General features: G+C 37.4%; 2 protein-coding genes and 1 pseudogene across 2 annotated transcripts; 2 read left to right on the forward strand and 1 right to left on the reverse strand.

The window, feature by feature from the left end:
- Window positions 1-4,630: 4,630 nt before the first annotated feature.
- LOC139177266 (olfactory receptor 4C46-like) lies at window positions 4,631-5,760 on the reverse strand. Its single transcript, XM_070771915.1, has 2 exons — window positions 5,277-5,760; window positions 4,631-5,120 (listed from the first exon to the last, which is right to left on the reverse strand). The coding sequence occupies exons 1-2, from the start codon at window positions 5,723-5,725 to the stop codon at window positions 4,631-4,633; spliced, it is 939 nt and encodes a 312-aa protein (XP_070628016.1). The 5' UTR covers window positions 5,726-5,760.
- A 1,626-nt stretch (window positions 5,761-7,386) lies between these two features.
- Window positions 7,387-10,108, forward strand: LOC139177267 (olfactory receptor 4P4-like; annotated as a pseudogene).
- An 8,806-nt stretch (window positions 10,109-18,914) lies between these two features.
- LOC139177268 (olfactory receptor 4P4-like) lies at window positions 18,915-19,934 on the forward strand. The gene is given in 2 exon segments (XM_070771916.1): window positions 18,915-19,240; window positions 19,505-19,934. Coding segments are annotated over 2 exon segments (756 nt in total).
- Window positions 19,935-22,145: the final 2,211 nt, after the last annotated feature.

The following is a 22,145-nucleotide window of genomic DNA, read 5'->3' on the forward strand; positions in this document are numbered from 1 at the left end:
AGGAGTCTTAACTCTCAGATCAATACGTAATTGTTGTGTCTCCTGGTGAACCATTTCTCCCTTTGGAAATAAGACCTCTAAGCAGGTTAGAAACCTAAGTTAATGGCAATAGAAAGCACAGATTTTTATAATAGATTTCTAAACGTGGTAGCGAGTGGTGTCACTCCAATTGTTACATTGTGGTATATGGCACACATATATATATTTTAAAATATCTAAAAAAAGCACGTAAAGATACTTATTCCTTCAATTTTCTTGGTGTTTGTTATTCTGCTTGCTGTAAATACTTATATTTATTCATTTGATATTTATTATAAACCATACATCATGTTACTTGTAGAAACCATTTATATCAGGTAAGCAGATGTTTTAAGGAGTATGACAGTTTATTTAATAAATTGAGTTTTCTATTTGACTTCAAAATATTCTTTGATTTAAATCATTACTTTTTGTGATGGATCATAAACATGAGAAGGTCACATGGACAATGCAAAAGGATTCTGAATGCTAAAAGGAAATTTGGACACATGATGTAATATTTATTACTTGCCCTCTAGAGATTGAATGTCCTGTTGGTTTTATGAGGGTTTCCCTAATAGTTCAGCTGGTAAAGAATTTGCCTGCAATGCAGGAGACCCCAGTTCAATTTCTGGGTTGGGAAGATCCACTTGAGAAGGAATAGGCTACCCACCCCAGTATTCTAGGGCTTTTCTGGTGGCTTATCTCATAAAGCCAAAGCAAGAACAATACCCAGTTGTGGATGTGACTGGTGATAGAAGCAAGGTTCGATGCTGTAAACAGCAATATTGCATAGGAACCTGGAATGTTAGGTCCATGAATCAAGGCAAATTGGAAGTGGTCAAACAGGAGATGGCAAGAGTGAATGTTGACATTCTAGGAATCAGCGAACTAAAATGGACTGGTATGGGTGAATTTAACTCATATGACCATTATATCTACTACTGTGGGTAGGAATCCCTTAGAAGAAATGGTGTAGCCATCTTGGGCAACAAACGAGTCTCAAATGCAGTACTTGGATACAATCTCAAAAATGACAGAATGATCTCTGTTCATTTCCAAGGCAAACCAACCAACCAGTAACACTAAAGAAGCTGAGGTTGAACAGTTCTATGAAGACTTACAAGACGGTTTAGAACTAATACCCAAAAATATGTTCTTTTCATTATAGGGAACTGGAATGCAAAAGTAGTAAGTCAAGAAACACCTGTAGTGACAGGCAAATTTGGCCTTGAATAAAGAATGAAGAAGGGCAAAGGCTAATCGAGTTTGCCAAGAGAATGCATTGGTCATATCAAACACCCTCTTCCAACAACACAAGACTCTACACATGGACATCACCAGATGGTCAACACTGAAATCAGATTGATTATATCAGCCAAAGACAAAGAAGCTCTATACGGTCAGCAAAAATAAGACCAGGAGCTGAATGTGGCTCAGATCATGAACTCCATATTGCCAAATTCAGACTTAAATTGAAGAAAGTATGGGAAACCACTAGACCATTCAGGTATGATCTTAATCAAATCCCTTATGATTATACAGTGGAAGTGAGAAATAGATTTAAGGGACGAGATCTGATAGAGTGCCTGATGAACTATGGACGGAGGTTCGTGACATTGTACAGGAGACAGGGATCAAGACCATCCCCATGGAAAAGAACTGCAAAAAAGCAAAATGGCTGTCTGAGGAGGCCTTACAAATAGCTGTGAAATGAAGAGAAGCAAAAAGCAAAGGAGAAAAGGAAAAAATGGGAAGATATTCCCATTTGAATGCAGAGTTCCAAAGAATAGTAAGGAAAGATAAGAAAGCCTTCCTCAGTGATCAATGCAAAGAAATAGAGGAAAACAGCAGAGTGGGAAAGACTAGAGATCTCTTCAAGAAAGATCTTCATGACCCAGATAATCACGATGGTGTGATCACTCACCTAGAGTGAGACATCCTGGAATGTGAAGTCAAGTGGGCCTTTGAGAGCATCACTATGAATAAAGCTGTTGGAGGTGATGAAATTCCAGTTGAGCTATTTCAAATCCTGAAAGATGATGCTCTTAAAGTGCTGCACTCAGTATGCCAGCAAATTTGCAAAACTCAGCAGTGGCTGCAGGACTGGAAAATGTCAGTTTTCATTCCAATCCCAAAGAAAGGCAATGCCAAAGAATGCTCAAACTACCACACAATTGCACTCATCTCACACGCTAGTAAAGTAATGCTCAAAATTCTCCAAGCCAGGCTTCAGCAATACTTGAACCGTGAACTTCCAGACGTTCAAGCTGGTTTTAGAAAAGGCAGAGGAACAAGAGATCAAATTGCCAACATCCGCTGGATCATGGAACAAGCAAGAGAGTTCCAGAAAAACATCTATTTCTGCTTTATTGGCTATGTCACAGCCTTTGACTGTGTGGATCACAATAAACTGTGGAAAATTCTGAAAGAGATGGGAATACCAGATCACCTGACCTGCCTCTTGAGAAACCTGTATGCTGGTCAGGAAGCAACAGTTAGAACTGGACATGGAACAACAGACTGGTTCCAAATAGGAAAAGGAGTACGTCAAGGCTGTATACTGTCACCCTGCTTATTTAACTTATATGCAGAGTACATCATGAGAGGTGCTGGGCTGGAAGAAGCACGAGCTGGAATCAAGATTGCTGGAAGAAATATCAATAGCCTCAGATATGCCAATAACCTCAAATATCAGAAAGTGAAGAGGAAGTAAAAAGCCTCTTGATGAAAGTGAAAGAGGAGAGTGAAAAAGTTGGCTTGAAGCTCGACATTCAGAAAACCAAGATCATGGCATCTGGTCCCACACTTCATGGGAAATAGATGGGGAAACAGTGGAAACAGTGTCAGACTTTATTTTGGGGGGCTCCAAAATCACTGTCGATGGTGACTGCAGCCATGAAATTAAAGGACGCTTACTCCTTGGAAGGAAAGTTATGACCAACATAGATAGCATATTAAAAAGCAGAGATATTACTTTGCCAACAAAGGTCCATCTAGTCAAGGCTATGGTTTTTCCAGTGGTCTTGTATGGATGCGAGAGTTGGACTGTGAAGAAAGCTGAGCGCCAAAGAGTTGATGCTTTTGAACTGTGGTGGTGGAGAAGACTCTTAAGAGTCCCTTGGACTGCAAGGAGATCCAACCAATCCATCCTAAAGGAGACCAGTCCTGGGTGTTCATTGGAAGGACTGATGCTGAGGCTTAAACTCCAATACTTTGGCCACCTGATGTGAAGAGCTGACTCATTGGAAAAGACCCTGATGCTGCGGAGGGATTGAGGGCAGGAGAAAAAAGGGATGACAGAGGATGAGATGGCTGAATGGCATCACCGACTCGATGCACATGAGTTTGGGTGAACTCCAGGAGTTGGTGATGGACAGGGAGGCCTGGCATGCTGCAATTCATGGTGTCACAAAGAGTCAGATACAACTGAGTGGCTGAACTGACCTGAACTGAAGTGAACTATCAGATAAAGAATCCACCTGTAATGTGGGAGACTTGGATGTGATCCCTGGGTTTGGAAGATCTCCTGTAAAAAGGACTGGCTACTGCAATTACATATCACAGTGATAAGTCAGTGTCTAATAATCTACTATGATGTAGATAAATAGGCAAAATTATTAATAAAATTATTAGTATTTAGTTATATGAAATAACCTATTGTTTAATAGTATATATACTAGGGCTTCAGAAGTGGCGCTAATGGTAAAGAATCTTCCTGAAAGTACAGGAGACACAAAAATGCAGTTTCCATACCTGAGTCAGAAAGATCCCCTGAGAGGGAATGGCAACCCACTCCAGTATTCTTGCCTGGAAAAATTCCCTGGGCAGAGGAGCCTAGTGGGTTGCAGTCCATGGGCTCACAGAGTTGTACATGACTGGGAACACACACACATACACACTAACATAGTAATATGTTATATAACTAATTGTATATGTAATATATATATATATATATATATATATATAACTATGCATGTAATATAACTATATAATAATAGCGTATACTATATTAATATTATTATGTAATAATATATGACATGTAATATAACACACACATAGACATATGTGTGTATATACATATATATATAGTTTGAAACAGTCCCAATCTCTTTGAATGGTAATTAGGTTATCCTTCTGTTATTGTTTTCTGACAGTTAAAAGTATGATTTGAGTGATCAGTTAGATTCTGTTTATTAGTTCTTTGATATTTTCATTTTGGAATTTACTCCTTTCTGTTTAGTCTCTCACCTGTTAATGGGAAAAATAGCAGTGCCTATCTCTATTGATTGTTATTGAGATTATTAATAAGAAACAATATATTTTATGGCTTTTATTTTTACTAGAATAAACATTTTGAATCCATATAAATTGATGAATTCAGTGATATCAAGTTCCAATTTGATAGAATTTTCTACATATTTAAAGAATGGTCCTGGTTTTGGCTTTTCCCATTTTCTTGCACCAATTTCTAATCCCCTTCTTACAGAATCTAAGCTTGGTAAATTTTTTGTTGTTGTTCTTTATTTCAATAGGTATTCTTTGCAGAGATTAACAGCAATGTCCTTTTGACAGTTACCTCTGTTTGCATGACTTTGGGTTCTGGCCACATTTATATTTCACCTGAAATAGCTTTACTTATAAACCTTTTCCCAGTGGTAGTTTTCAACTGGGCATTCCTCAAGGTATAGATTAAGGGATTTAACATGGGGGTTATCATAGTGTAGAATACAGCAACTGATTTATCAATAGGCAAAATAACTGCAGGCCTCATGTATACAAATATGCAGGGCACAAAGAATATGACAACTCCCGTGATGTGGGAGATACAAGCAGAGAGGGCTTTGTGTCTGGCCTCTGAGTTTTTGGTCCTTAGGGAGTGCAGAATGACCACATAGGAGCCAACCAAGAGAAGGAAGTTTAACAGACAGAGAATACCATTGTTGGCAGCAACAAAGAGCCCTAGAGTGTGGGTATCAGTGCAGGCAAGATCGAGCAAAGGGTGCAGGTCACACATAAAGTGATCTATGACATTAGGGCCACAGAAGGGTAATCTGAAGATGAAGAGGATCTGGATGATTCCATGAAGAAAGCCTCCCATTCACGCCACTCCCACTGCTACTGCTAAGTCACGTCAGTTGTGTCTGACTCTGTGCGACCCCATAGACGGCAGCCCACCAGGCTTCCCCATCCCTGGGATTCTTCAGGCAAGAACACTGGAGTGGGTTGTCATTTCCTTCTCCAATAGTTGCTAGTGGGTTGCCACTCCCACTAGCAACCAGCATAACTGCTGATTCATGATGGTCATATAGTGCAGGTGCTTGCAGATGGCCACATAGCGGTCATAGGCCATTGAAATAAGCAGGATGATATCAATACCTGAGAGGAAATGTTCCCAAAAGATTTGATTCATACATCCTTTGAAAGTACTGGTTTTCTTTTCATAGAGTGAATCTATGATCAGTTTAGGGGTATCAACACAGGAATAGCAGGCATCAATAAAAGAGAGATGAGCCAGAAAGAAGTACATCAGGGACCCCAATAATGAGATGGTGGTGATGGCGACCACAGTGAATACATTTCCTGCCATAGAGATGATGTAGACAACCAAAAACACAACAATTAGGATTTTTTGTGTCTTTGGATTTTGCGTGAATCCCAGTAGAATAAACTCTGTCACATTGTTCCTATTTTCCATGTTTTTCATGTTCTTGTTGATCACAGTGCCTTAACAAGTCACACTTTTTTTTTTTAACACAGCCTAGAATTTATTGTTTTTTATCTAATAATTAGCAATTGCCTAGATTCTACAGATATCTAAATGCTAATAAGATTTTTTAAGATGGAAAATATTCTGATATCTTCAAGATTTTTCAACTATGAGTGTATGAAGATTTGAGTGTAAATATTAGAATATAAGTGTAAGAATATGAGCACATGAATATAGACATGAGGCAACTTTGAGAAAGAGTGAATTTTGCATTATAACTCTCATAAAGATTTTTGTGTGTGTGTGACTTGGACCAAGTGGACTTGGATGGGGTTCAGTAAGGAGATGGAGATCAAAGTGTTGTTTGTAACAAAGTAATTAAGCATTCACATTAAGTATTACAGGGCATCCATAATAGGAAAGGAATGAATACAGGGGACTCTGGATACTGTAATAGAACTGAAAAGCCATGTTGCCTAAAGCCAATAACTTAGCCATAGCTAATAGTGATTGATTGCTATGTGTATGGCATGGTAGTAACCTGTACATGGTATTATTTCATCCATTTGCACAAGATAAAGGCAAGATTGGTTTCCCAAGTTCAATATGCAGTACTTACTTTACCCTCACTCTTGTATTTCAAGGGACAATACTTATAATCCTAATCACACAGCTCAAAATTTAGGTGACTTTTATTACATGCACTGTATTCCATGATCATATGACTACAGACAAATCCAGCAAAGTGTTCTATATCATGGTAGGGGAATGGAGCATCATGTAATTAAAAAAAAATACCTTTCTGAAGGACACATTTGAAAATTATAAGTAAAAAAAAGTCCTTTATTAAATTGCATTAATAGCACTGTTGTTTAAGTGTTAAAAGTAATAATGGTATAATTATCTCTAGGAAATAGTTCAGATCTTCATGAGGTTAAATGAGATTACATCCCAATAAATTCATCATAACCTGAAAATACAAGTTGAAAGAGAATTGAATACATCTAACCTACTGGACATCATAGTGTAGTCCAGCTTACCTTAAACATACTCGAATACTTACATTAGCCTGCAATTGAGCAAAATCATCTCTAATACTTTGACTACCTAATGCAAAGAGCTGACCCACTGGAAAAGTCTCTGATGCTGGGAAAGATTGAGAGCAAGAGAAGAAGGGGAAAACAGAGGATGAGATGATCAAATGGCATCACTGACTCAATGGAAATGAGTTTGAGGAAACTCAGGGAGATAGTGAAGGACAGGGGAGCCTGGAGTGCTGCAGTTCATGGGGTCCTAACAAGTTGGACATGACTTAGTGATTGAACAACAGCAGCAATCTAACACAAAGCCTATTTTAAACAATCTAACACAAAGTCTATTTCTAACACAAAGTCTATCTCATGTAAGTTATTGATTACTCCACTAAAGGTGAAAAACAGAATGGCTGTCTGGTACAGAATAGTTTTAAGTGCATCAGTTCTTTACCTATGTGATTACCAGGCTGACTGGAGGCTACTGTGACTCACTGCTCAGACCCAGCATTATAACAGAGTATCATATCACCTATAGCTAGCTCAGGAAAAAGATTAAAATTCAAGTACAGTTTCTTCTTTATGCTTACTATTCTCATACTATGATAAAGTCAGTAAACTTGCAACATGAACCACCATGAGTCAAGAAATGTCTGTAATGCCTGTTATGTACCGTAAACCATGTGCTCAGTTGACTCACTGTGGATCCATGGATTCACAGCCCATCCTGTTCTTTTTGTCCATGGAATTTTCCAGGCAAGAAGTCTGCATTGCGTTGCCATTTCCTACTACAGGGGATATTATCGACCCAAGGATTGAACCCATGTCTCTTGTGTCTTCTGCATTGGCAGACAGGTTCTTTACCTCTAGAGCCACCTGGGAAGCCTGTTGCTGCTACTACTGCTGCTAAGTCGTTTCAGTCATGTCCGACTCTGTGCGACCCCATAGATGGCAGCCCACCAGGCTCCACTGTCCCTGAGATTCTCCAGGCAAGTACACTGAAGCAGGTTGCCATTTCCTTCTCCAATGCATGAAAATGAAAAGTGAAAGTGAAGTCGCTCAGTCGTGTCTGACTCTTCGCAACCCCATGGACTGCAGCCTACCAAGCTCCTCTGTCCATGGGATTTTCCAGGCAAGAGTACTGGAGTGGGTTGCCAATGCCTTCTCCAACAATTATATTTTAAAAATTTAATAACATTTGTTTTTTTTTTTATTTTATTTTTAAACTTTACAATATTGTATTAGTTTTGCCAAATATCGAAATGAATCCACCACAGGTATACCTGTGTTCCCCATCCTGAACCCTCCTCCCTCCTCCCTTCCCATACCCTCCCTCTGGGTCGTCCCAGTGCACCAGCCCCAAGCACCCAGTATCGTGCATTGAACCTGGACTGGCAACTCGTTTCATACATGATATTATACATGTTTCAATGCCATTCTCCCAAATCTCCCCACCCTCTCCCTCTCCCACAGAGTCCATAAGACTGATCTATACATCAGTGTCTCTTTTGCTGTCTCGTACACAGGGTTTTTGTTACCATCTTTCTAAATTCCATATATATGCGTTAGTATACTGTATTGGTGTTTTTCTTTCTGGCTTACTTCACTCTGTTTAATAGGTTCCAGTTTCATCCATCTCATTAGAACTGATTCAAATGTATTCTTTTTAATGGCTGAGTAATACTCCATTGTGTATATGTACCACAGCTTTCTTATCCATTCATCTGCTGATGGGCATCTAGGTTGCTTCCACTGCTGGGCATACACACTGAGGAAACCAGAAGGGAAAGAGACACGTGTACCCCAATGTTCATTGCAGCACTGTTTATAATAGCCAGGACATGGAAATAACATTTATTTTTATTATTACCTATGTAACAGAATATTTGAAAACAATACTGAAGAAATGAGCTATGATTCCTAAGAAAATATAATATCATTAATTTAATAACAAGCTTTGGTAATTTGTTAAAATTAGCTTTAATGGCTTGTTAGCAGCTTTTATATAATTGTGATCATATTGTAAATATTTTCTTTCATTTTATTTTTTTTCAGATACTCAATTATTTGCAGATAGCATACAATATGTGGAAAGTCAGAGGAACATCTCAGAATTTATTTTGGGGGGACTTTCCTATAACCAAAATATACAAATATTTTGCTTTGTGTTCTTCTTATTTTGTTATGTTGTCATCTTGGTGGGAAACCTTCTGATCCTTGTCTCCATCCGATGTAGCCCTTTTTCACCAACCAATGTACTATTTCCTCAGCCACTTATCTTCTATGGACATCTGGTATACCTCTTGTGTGACAGCCAAACTGATCAGTGACCTGCTCCTGGGAAGGAAAACCATCTCTTATGGTAATGCATGTTACAGGTCTTTTCCTTGCACTTCTTAGGAATAATTGAAATCTGCATCCTTACAGTCATGGCCTTTGACCACTGGGTTGCCATCTGCAAGCCTCTCCACTACATGATTATCATGAACAGGACAAGGTGAAATCTCCTCATCCTGGCAGCTTGGGTTGGTGGGGCTGTCCATACCTTTTCTCAGTTCTCTATGATAATCAGTTTGCCCTTCTGTGGCCCCAGTGAAATTGACTACTACTATTGGACTGCAAGAAGGTCCAACCAGTCCATTCTGAAGGAGATCAGCCCTGGGATTTCTTTGGAAGGAATGATGCCAAAGCTGAAACTCCAGTACTTTGGCCACCTCAAGCAAAGAGTTGACTCATTTGAAAAGACTCTGATGATGGGAGGGATTGAGGGCAGGAGGAGAAGGGGACAACAGAGGATGAGAAGGCTGGATGGCATCACTGACTCGATGGATATGAGTCTGAGTGAACTCCGGGAGTTGGTGATAGACAGGGAGGCCTGGTGTGCTGCGATTCATGGGGTCGCAAAGAGTCGGACATGACTGAGCAACTGAACTGAACTGATTGTGACATTTTTCCTTTGTTGAAAGTTGCCTGTACTGATACCTATGTCACTGGTGTCCTTGTGGTGGCCAATTCAGGAATTGTTGCCTTAGTAACCTCTGTTCTCTTGTTTGGATCCTATGTCATTATATTATTCACCTTAAGAAGTCACTCAGCTGAAGGAAGACACAAAGCCCTCTCTACCTGTGGGTCTCACATCACTGTGGTTGTCTTATTTTTTGGACAGTCAATCTTTGTCTATTTAAGACACCCTACCACTTTCCCTGAGGACAAACTATTTTCTCTTTTTTATACCATAACTGCTCCTGTGTTCAATCCCTTAATCTACACTCTGAGAAACACAGAGATGAAAAAGGTCATAAGAAGGGTTTGGTACCAAAAGATGTTTTCAGAAGAGAAGTATAATTAATTTCCCCTACTCAATGTGTTAAAACCTCTATGTGGAAGTAAAAGTGGACTTGGGAATCAGAGAACTCAATTAACTTTCAAATCACAGAGCCCAAATTGTTTACTTATAAATATCAAAGATGAAGAGCTGAAAAATTATGAGAAAAATGACTGGTCACACTGAGATTTGGTAGGGACTTAATATGATTAAAAATATATTAGCTTAAAGAAACAGTTGCTATGTTATATAGAGTATGCAATTCTAAGACTGACTGTGAATTAAAAAAAATAATTTGCTTATGATATTTGTACATGAAAACTAGATAGGAAATAACTAAGTTTGCTTTCAAGTTAATTCTTTAAAGGCATATCTAACCTTACACTCTGCCTTGGGTAGTTTCACTGACTTATGCGTGGTTTTAAGGCATCTTACAGATTTTTTCATATATTAATTATGACATATAATCTGCAAAGAAATGAAAAAAAAGAGAGAGAGAGAGAGAGAGACCGAAGTATGAAGGAAATAAACCTGTACTCTATACCTGAAACAAGAAATAGAGCACAATAACATCTCCAAAGTCCATCATCTGTTCCTTCCTGTCCTCACTGCTTCCTTCCCCTAGAACTAGCTGCCCTTCTGACTTTTATAGGTACTATCCTCTCTGCCTGGTGTCGGTCATTGAGAGGACATGACCACTGCTAGAGCAGTGAGATGGGCCTGGGCATCAGAAGTTCCTCATTTGTCCACCCATTCTTGAATTTAAGTTCCATTTAATGTCCCAATTTTTGCCTTTTCATACTGTTCATGGGGTTCTCAAGGCAAGAATGCTGAAATGGTTTGCCATTCTCTTCTCCAGTGGACCACGTTTTGTCAGAACTCTCCTCCATGACTCGTCCATCCTAAGTGGTCGTACATGGCATGGCTCATAGTTTCGTTGAGTTAGACAAGACTGCAATCCATGTAATCACTTTGTTTAGTCCATCCTAAAGGAAATTAGCCCTGAATATTCATTGGAAGGACTGATGCTAAAGCAGAGGCTCCAATAATCTGGCCACCTAATGTGAACAGTTGACTCATTGGAAAAGACTGATGCTGAGAAAGATAGAAGACAGAAGGAGAAGGGAATGACAGAAGAAAAGATGGTTGGATGGATGGAATCACCCACTCAATGGAAGTAATTTTGAGCAAGCTCTGGGAGATGGTGAAGGACAGGGAAACCTGGCTTGCTGCAGTCCATGGGGCTGCAGAGTCAGACACAACTGAGCAACTAAACAACATCATCCCCATAGCTGGAGACATTTTCAAGGATGCAGATTTGAGATAATAAGGTGTCGTTGAGACCATCTGGACTGAGTATGTGAATGAACCCAGGAAAGGCCTCTATATGATCTTAAATTTTCTGACATAAAGAGGCAAAGATCTGCTTGACTTATACCATCCATGACAAGCCACCCATGTAAGTCCCCTTGTTTATTAAAAGTGACACCTTCCAATCTGGAGTGGTCTTGCCTCTTTTTTCAGTCTCTCCCTGCCTCCATATATGGGGGCCAGTTTGCCAACCAACACCTAGAAACATTAGGCAAATTATAAATTAACTTATCTGTTATTGATTTTACTCATAGGTAAATTTAGGAGACTTAGTGCCTTTCTTACTAGGACCGTGTTAAGATGAAAGAGAACCCTTAGTATATGACACACAGTAAATCCTCACTATGCGTTTGCTATTATTTATTTTGCTCATATAGCACATTGTAAGGCAACTGAATCTTCAGAAACACATGGGAAAAGAGAAAATAAGGAAAGAAAGGCATTTGGAAATGATATGTTTGGGGAAAAATTAAAACATGTTCAACTGAAAAATTTTTGTATTATTTTTTGGAAGTTTTCTAAATTCATAAAAATAATGCCAAGGTTTATTAATGTATAATTTTCTAGGAAATCAATATTTGGAAATAAAGTAAAACCCATTCTAACTCTCTCAGGGAAGACACTATTTTTGAGGAGAGATTAAGACTATTAATTGCCATAAGTTTTAGCTCAGCTCAGTGCTTAGTCATGTCCGACTCTTTGTGATCATATGAATTTCAACCCACCAGGCTCCTCTGTCCATGGGATTTCCCAGGCAAGAATACTCGAATGGGCTGCCATTTCCTCCTCCAGGGGATCTTTCTGACTCTTGGAGTGAACCCTAGTACCAGAGCTGTCCTTTGTTTCTTGCTCAGATTACAGAAATCGTGGAAAGGATAAGCCCCTCAAGGCAAAAGCCCCAATGCTGTGCTGCTGCTGCTAAGTCGTTTCAGTCGTGTCCAACTCTGTGTGACCCCATAGATGGCAGCCCACCAGGCTCTTCCATCCCTGGGATTCTCCAGGCAAGAACACTGGAGTGGGTTACCATTTCCCTCTCCAATGCATGAAAGTGAAAAGTGAAAGTGAAGTTGCTCAGTTGTGCCCAACTCTTAGCGACCCCATGGACTAGAGCCTACCAGGCTCCTCCATCCATGGGATTTTCCAGGCAAAAGTACTGGAGTGGGGTGCCATTGCCTTCTCTGAAAAGCCCCACAGTGTTGTTTATGTCACAAAACTCTGAGGGAAGTGCAAGGGAATTCAGTCACTGAGGCCCAGGAGGAATGAATGTCTAATAACCGAGCTTCCTAAATCACACACAAAAACTAATGCTGGCTTGCATATTATTTATAATTAACATTTGATACTCACTTCAGTGGATCTGATGATTTGGATCTAGAGGAAATCCACCTGGTGAGCTCACGATTCGGGAACATAAATCCAAGCAATTGCCAAAAACAGTGTTCTGGAATAAGATATATATAGTTTTAGAGAGTACACTTTATTTTTGTTTATTAGTTATGTGAGCTTGAACATCCTGGGGAATAACCTTAGAGATGACAATATAGATGGAGATTAGACTCTTGTGGATATTCACATTCATGCACTTTCTTCAAACTGTTCCTCTGAGGGTATGTCCTCTCATTGTGTGAACACTGGTGGAGTGACAGTGTCTCTACAATGACACTTTTATTTTTCTGTGAATGGCTAATGAATAATATTGAGAGATATGTGAACTCAAGACAGGAAATTAAATACTTTGAACAGTAGGTGAATGACCAGAATTTCAGTGAGGAAAGAATGGCAAGACTGAAAGAAGTGATATGAATGGATTCATGACAATTAGAGTGGAAGGACATGTGTGGTAAATGATTTCTCCTCCTTTCCATGTTCCTGCCTGACTGTGTGATAGCTGAATATATTTTCCTTTTACTGCATAGATAATAGATTGAGTGCTAGTTAAAGTTAAGTATAGGTATCATCTCTGATTTTTATAATTTGCTTTGTGATTAGAGTAGCAATAAATTCAAGGAGTTGCCCATTGAGTGTACTCTGACATTCCAAAGGGAAATCAGACAGTGATAGGGAAATCATGCTTTGCTGAACAAGAGGAAAATAGTCTTAAGACTTTTGGTAGAAAATGGGCAAAGTACTTCATTAAGAAAACAAATGACTCACAGATTACCAATAAAGTGAGAAAAAACAAATCCAAAAGAAAAAGAAGATCCTTCCAGTACCCATTGCCGTGATCCATGACCCCCCCATCCTGACAAAAAAAAAAAAGAAAGAAAAGATTGCTCAAGAATTAAGTTAACCAAAGACTCTAGGCAGGCCACAAAAAGTCAAAAGGAGATATCTCAAAATTTGAGTCTGTTTACTTTATCTCTATGTACCTTGCTCTCCACCTGTGTTTCCTGTAATAAATATAATGCTGATAATGTCAGTGATGTGAATACTTTATATACTATTTTAAAACAACTGAAGTTATTTCAACAAATAGTTATTGATTATTGGTTAAATAAATGGTATCTTGTAATCATTTAGGCTCCTCACATTTGGGTAGGATCATGGAAAGGAGGAGGTATAATTTCCCACACATGTTCTTCCACTTTAATTGTTGTGAATCCATTCATATCACTTCCTTTCAGTCCTGCCATTCTTTCCTCATTCTGGTCATTCACCTACTGTTCAGGGTATTTCATTCCATGGCTTGAATTCACATTTCTCTCAACGTTATACATTAGCCATTCATAGAAAAAAAAATGATTATGGAGATAGAACAAAGATAAAATCATTTGAAATATCTATTGAGCCTCTAATACATATTGGCTGACTCACACCTGTTATCTAATTAATTCTCACAACAGATATGGGGGTAGATATGCTCATCAACAAAGTGCTCATCTGCTAGCAATATGATAATCTAAGAAAAATCAGCAGATGTCAAATCCTGGAGAAGATTTGACAGATGCAGATCCTGGAGAAGTATCTAGAATTTAAAATTAAGCATATACAGCCATTTCTTAATATTCTAGGCAGAATGTAAGATGGTCTTTCTTTCCTTGAGAAATTTAAATTCATGCAGATTTAGGATGTATAAGTTTACTTTGGCATGGATTGAAATCTGAAATATTGGAGTCAGTGAAACTCTGTTCCAAGTATTAACAGCGTCATATATTAACTGAGCATGCATAAAGTATCAGGAACTATGGTAACTGTGTAACATTTTACCAAGTGTATTGCTAGGTAAGATATATGCTGTTTTAGATCTTGACTCTACCACTTATTAAGACCGTCTTGCACTAATTTTTAATTTTCTAAAACTCAATTTCCCCATTTGTAAGCTAAGTTTACTACTAATATTTATTTATTATAGTTATAGAGATGATTGAAAAGTTTGTTTACACAATGTTTAGAAGAATATTAGGCACATGAAAATGTGAAATTGTAAACTAATAAAAATAATTATTAGACTGCTGTTAGTGTAATTAAATAACATATAGAGGCCATATACTCACTCTTAGCAAAGCCAGAATATAAACTCATGCAATTTCACTTCCTGATTTTAATGTTTTCCCAAACTTTACCTTTAATAACAGTGGAGAACCCCAGGGTTGTGTAAAATCTTAACTGAAGAATATCTTATTAAATTGTCAAGACTGTATTCATCATTTGGTATATATATCAAATTGAATTTAGACTGTTTCATTTGCTTACTGTTTTACTTTTTTCAAAGTTTCCATCTATTTTAAAATTTGAACCTCACAATTCTCTGAATTATTTAGGGAAGAAGCTATTTCTCTACAATTTAGATACAGAAAAATGTTACAGGAAATGTAGTTAAGAATTCACACTTGAAACTGATGACTGTGTCAAAAATAAAAGCTAGAGATCTTCTCCCACTAAAATTGAGAAGCTAGACATCTAAGCACTACTTTAAGCATTGTGGGATACATCTGTATGGGAAGTTAGCAAAAAGAGAAAACTACCGAGAAGGAATTAAAGAAATGTTTGTGGCCTTGAGAATTGAGAAAACGTGAGATCAAACACATGTTTAACAAAACTGTTTGGTTGGAAAGTAAAATTTAATTAGAAGAAACATTAATACTGTATGAAATGGAGACAGAACAGTTGGCTTTGGTAAATTGTTGTAAAGCCTTAGTTTCTTTATAGGCTTAATTTATTTATGTATAAACTAAAATGTTCCTGTTTAATTTGAGGGTGGGAAAATTTTTTCAACCTGTTGTTTTTTCCCATGCCCATAATTCAAAGTAGCTTTGTTTGCTACTGCTAAGTCACTTCAATCATGTCCAACTCTGTGCAACCCCATAGACTGCAGCCCACTAGACTCCTCTGTCCCTGGGAGTCTACAGGCAAGAATACTGGAGTGGGTTGCCATTGCCTTCTCCAATGCATGAAAATGAAAAGTGAAAGTGAAGTCGCTCAGTTGTGTCTGACTCTTCGTGACCCCATGGACTGGAGCCTACCAGGCTCCTCCGTCCATGGGATTTTCCAGGCAAGAGTACTGGAGTGGGTTGCCATTGCCTTCTCCGATGGCTTTGTTTACGTCTATTCAAATGAACAAGTGATTGCTTCAAGTTGACCAAATCAGTATTTTAAATGTCATTTTAGATTAACCTTTATATAGGGGAGAGAGAGAGAGAGATGAGGAAATATTTCTATAATATCACTGGAGGCATGAAACCTTACTTTTCAATAGCTACACTGTAAACTAATTTTAAATCTTAAAATTTTACCATAGATATAATTTAATTGTTTTAAGGCTTTAAGGACTTTTTCTTTTTGGATGTGACAGAATTAATTTTGTCTGTAAAAGAGTGTGATAAGCAGAGAATTTATAAATTAACTGATAAAATATAGCTACAAGATTAGGGCAGAAGATATGTAACAAACTTTAAAAAAAGGTTTTAGTTACTTATAGTGTATTTTGGGATCCACATTGATAGCAAGAATACTTGGAGTATGTAGTTACCAGTTCTATGTAATATTTGTCATTAGTATTGAGACACAAGCTACATTCTCAGAGGCTATGGTCAATCCCAAGTGAATGGTTTGTATTTCCATATGTCAAATCCATATTAAATCCATATGATTTAACAGATTGTTTATGAAGTGTTTATTCATTTTTTAATATTTTCCATAAGCTTTTAATTAAAATCCCTTCTATTTAGAACTAGAGGATTTGTCTAGTATACCTCAACATTTTCTTCCAGTTTAAAATAATTATATGGCTTTAAACTTCAATTTCTATATGAAAGTTATATTTAGTTAACTTTATTATTGACAGCCTCACTGGTAACACAAGAATACATATAATAAAAATATCGATTATTACTTCAATGGCTAATAAAACAATGACTATTGATTTGAGTGTTTTGTGACAAAATATAAAATATTTCACCATTTTACAAATGTTGTTGTTCAGCTGTTAAGTCATGTCTGACTCTTTGCGACCCCATGGGCTGCACCACGCCAGGCTCCCCTGTCCTTCACTATCTTCAGGAGTTTGCTCAAATTCATGTCCATTGAGTTGGTCATGCTATCTAACCATCTCATCCTCATCCACCCACCCTCTTCTTCTTTTGCCTTCAATCTTTCCCAGCAACAAGGTCTTTTTCAATGAGAGATAGCCTAAGTTTAGAGGAATAAAGTGTTTTGTACCAATTTCACACACCATGGTATAATTAATAATGGATTCTAGACCCCAAATGTTTGTCTTCAGAAAGCCTTTCCCACACACCTCCCATGCACTTTTTCTCTGAACTATACAGTGTAAAATTTTTACACATGGGTTCTAGAAAAGTCTTAGATTGGACAAATAAGGAGGAGAAAGCCATACTCCAATTCAAACCACTGAGAAAATTGTTGCTCTTAAAATATGATACAGTGAGTTAAGGGCAAAGTCGTGAAGGTAAAACTTCCTTTTGATTCTCTGTTTTTAGTTTTAGCTACCATTCTATTCTGTGGTCGATTTAGTATATGATTTTTAATGATGTGCCAGAAATAAACATACTTCTGTTATAAAATGTTAGAACTTTACTATCTCAAAACAGTAATAAAAATATAACTAAGCAATCAAACTTTTTCAAACCAATTGCATTGGCTTCTTACATAGTTTCCATCTCCTCTTTGTAAATATACATGCATCATTATATAAATAAATATTTAATTTTATATTCTACCTCATTTTAAAATTATTTTGAAGCGGGATATTTTCTACTAGTGAATATTTTTAGGTTTTATACTTTCTTCTGTATCATTAAAGGTAAACTTTGTAATACTTATGCTTAATTGTGTCTTTAACAAATTTGAGTTTGTAGACATACAGAGCAATGTTTCTTTTCAAGAACTTGTATATTTTTTTAGAAGTGGGAAATATTTGGCAACTAATCATTATTTTTAAATAATTTGACTGATTGATCAAATGTATTTATATTTATTAACATTTATTTTGAACCTAATCTTCTTAAAGATGGACTTGTGAAAATCATGAAACTAATCAGAAACAAAAAATACTATCAAATTTTCATTTTGTGAAGCTGGAATTATTTTCATTAAACATAGTTTCATGATATTATTGTGCTTTAATTAATTTTATTGGACTAGAGTTGATTTACAATGTTGTGTTTACTTTCTGCTATACAGCAAAGTTAATCAGTTATACACATAGGTATATCCGTTCTTCTTTTATGTTCTTTTCCCAATGGGTCATTATAGAGTACTGAGCAGAGTTTCCTGTGTTACAAAGCAGGTCCTTATTAGTATCCATTTTATTTATAATAGGTTGTTTATGTCAATTTTAGTCTCCCAGTTTATGTCTCCCTCATTTCCCCTTGGTAACCAAAAGTTCTTTTTATCTACATGTAAAACTCTATTTTCATTTTTGCAAATAACCGAAATAGCAGACATTAGTGTTATCATAGATTTTATCCATGAATATTTCTGGTATCAAATTATGCATTATGTCTTTCAAGGGACTGTTATGCCTTTTTACTGCCCTGGACCATGGAAAATAGAAATAATGTCACTGTGTTTATTCTCTTGGGACTATCTCAACATAAGAACTTTGAAATCTTCTGCTTTGTCTTATTTTTTATTTTCCTACATTGCTATTTTGGAGAAGGCAATGGCACCCCACTTCAGTACTCTTGCCTGGAAAATCCCACGGATGGAGGAGCCTGGTAGGCTGCAGTCCATGGGATCGCTAAGAGTTGGACACAACTGAGTGACTTCACTTTCACTTTTCACTTTCATGCATTGGAGAAAGAAATGGCAACCCACTCCAGTGTTCTTGCCTGGAGAATCCCAGGGACGGGGGAGCCTGGTGGGCTGCCACCTATGGGGTTGCACAGAGTCCGACATGATTGAAGCAACTTAGCAGCAGCAGCAGCACATTGCTATTTAGATGGGAAATTTTCTCATAATGATTTCTATTATATGCAGTCTTCTCATTGACCAACTTATGTATTTCTTCCTTAATTACCTCTCACTCTCTGACCTTTGCTACACATCAACGGTGACACCCAAACTAATGATTGATTTACTGGCAGAAAGGAAGACCATTTCCTATAGTAACTTCATGACACAGCTTTTTATCCTTCACTTCCTTGGAGCCATTGAGATTTTTATCCTCACAGGGATGGCCTATGACCGCTATGTGGCCATCTGCAAGCCCCCGCACTACACCATCGTCATGAGCAGAGCAAAGTGTTAGACAATCATCATAGCTTGTTGTACTGGGGGACTGATACCCTCTGCCAGTCAGTTTCTTCTCACCATCTTTTTTTTTTTTTTTTTGATTGCTCATCTCATTTATTAAACCTTTTGTTTAACAAATCTCCTGTATATGTAGATGATTTTTAGTGTTTTTTTTTTACAAATGTTGAAACAAATATAATCTCATAATTTTTGCAGACACCTGCATATTCTATAGGAAAGAAGCTTTAAAGTGAAATTTCAGAGATAAGTGATGAGTCCATTTTTCTTGTTTTTGATATGCATTACCAATCATCTTCAGGGCTTCCAAAATGGTGCTAGTTTCATCTTTTTACCATTCTGTGGCCCCAGTGAGATTGATCACTACTTCTGTGATGTGTATCCTTTGCTGAAATTGGCTTGCATGGATATATACAGGATTGGTCTCCTGGTAGTTGTTAATTCAGGTCTGATTGCTTTGGTGACTTTTGTGATTTTGATGGCTTCTTATTTTCTACACACAATCAGGGATTACCCTGCAGAGAGCTGCACCAAAGCTCTTTCCACTTGCAGTTTTCACATCACCGTTGTGATCCTCTTCTTTATGCCTGTCCTCTTCATCTACATTAGACCAGCTGAAACTTTTCCAGAAGACAAAGTGTTTACTTTTTTCTACACCATCATTGCTCCCATGTTCAACCCTCTGATCTGTACATTGAGAAACTTGGAGATAAAGAATGCTGTGAAGAAAGTGTGGTATCATCAATTGCTTAAGAAAGGGCAGTAACAGGCATGAAAAAAATATTTCAGAAAGTCACTTTAGGGCTAGAAATATCATGAGCCCTGGATAATATGGGATGATATACAAGGAGTTTACAGTGATTGCAAAAGCTGGGTATAGAATCTTCAGCATTTTCTCAGGTCTCTCCTGGTTGGGAAATTTAATTTTTTTTCATGTTTATTTTCCCTCTTTTCTCTTCCCATACCTGTCTCAAGAATTCCTTAATTTGACATTGTATTTTGACTGTGCAATAAAATATTTTATTTCTTCCTATATATATATGAAAGGTTTTTTTTTTTCTTTTGAAATGCTTAATTTTCTAGGAAATGGTAGGTGGAGAATAGTGGGAAGTGGAAGTATTGATAAGTTTTATTCAAATTTACTAGATTTGAGTAAAATAATTATGTTGGTTCTTAAAGTGAAAGTGACAGTCATGTCCAGCTCTTTGCAGTCATGTCCAGCTCTTTGTAACCTGCCATATTCCTCTGTCCATGAAATTCTGGAGGCCAGAATACTGGAGTGGGCAACCATTCTCTTCTCCAGGGGATACTCTCCACCCAGAGATCTAACATGGGTCTCCTGTTTTGCATGCAGATTCTTTACCATCTGAGCTAACAGGCAAACCCTCTTAAAATATCAGACCAATATTAAATAAGCACTCTTAATTACTGAAACATAAATTCTCTAGTAGCATATAGCCAATTCTCTCCTTTGGATTGTCAATCTTATTCTAGGCTGCTCTTAACAACATAAACTAATAGGAAGTCATCTAATAGAGGACAAATATTGTGAGATTTTACTTCCAGCTTCTCAGAGGAGAGCATTTAAAGGAGAATTTTTGAGTTGAGGCTAATAGGTAAATGAGTGTAACATTTAACTCCTTTGGCTACTTAGAGTTTATTACCACTCTTCTACATTAAATTTGAATCTTCTTATAAAAAACAATAACATCTCTATGTTTTTGCCAAACAAGATACTCCTTCAAAGACAGTCTCTCTCTCTCCCAAAAAGGAATGCAAATCCTAAACCTTCTGGACAACATTAGTGTCTCTTCTAGTTCAGGTTGCAATCTTTCTTGAATAATCTGTCACAATAAGAAGAGATTGTAAAATTAATGCTCAAAACTTTAAAAAGAAAAAAAATAGTATGTAATTAAATGTATGAAAAATATACAATGCTAAATTAGTCTTTGTTTCTGTGATTGGGATCAGGAATTTAGATATACTGAAGATGGCTTATCTAAGTTCCATGATGTCCGGGGTTGCAGCTTAGATAATTCAAAAGTTGGGAGGGAGCTAGAAGAAGGGGTATATGTATACCTATGGCTGATTCACATTGAAGTTTGACAGAAAACAGCAAAATTCTGCGAAGTAATTATCCTTCAATAAAAAATAAATTAATTTTTTTAAAAGCTCATTAACTGGAAGCTGAAATCTTAACACCTTGAATTGCATTCCTGGAAGTTGAGGTTGTCTGTGAGCTGGGACCTCACCTGAGCTGCTGGCCATAAAACTCCACATCTGTCCTGTATATGTGGGTTTTCAATGGACTAGTTTGGGCTTCTGTATAGTACAGAAGCTGTGAAAAACTATTACTAATTTTCACACTTTCTATGCTATGCTTTCTAAATAGTTAAATGTCCAGTGAAACCATTAGCAAATGCCATGTTTAGGAACAGTCCTACACATCTAGACATCTCGTTGTCTATACAAACTAGACAATCAAATCCATTGGCTGAGGTTTTGACTCCTGAGAAGAATTTCTTCACTGTTATCTTTTTGGGAATATTCATGTTTGAGGCTGTAATGCTACAACATTCCATGTTGAGTCAGTGCCAGATTTTCTGGTAGAACTAAAGGCAAACAGATGCAATCATGTGTTTCCTCCTTGGCCAACTCACCATAAGATCACAGTTGTTGACTGAGGGAAAAGAGACAATTTGGCAAGGGTTTCATGAACATTTCTTAAGTGTATGAGACATGTTCAAACCTAACCTCTTAGATTATTCATCATTCTCACTTGATGATGTGTTACTGGCAATCACTGAGCTTCTTCGTGGGGGAAAATTTACCACTCTGTTTTTCACTTCAGTTCAGTTCAGTTCAGCTGCTCAGTTGTGTCTGACTCTTTATGACCCCATGGAGTGCAGCACACCAGGCTTCCCTGTCCAACACCATTTCCCAGAGATTGCTCAAACTCATGCTCATCAAGTCGGTG

The sequence above is a fragment of the Bos indicus genome, chromosome 18 (genome assembly GCF_029378745.1).
Source record: "Bos indicus isolate NIAB-ARS_2022 breed Sahiwal x Tharparkar chromosome 18, NIAB-ARS_B.indTharparkar_mat_pri_1.0, whole genome shotgun sequence".
Taxonomy (NCBI): Eukaryota; Metazoa; Chordata; class Mammalia; order Artiodactyla; family Bovidae; genus Bos; species Bos indicus.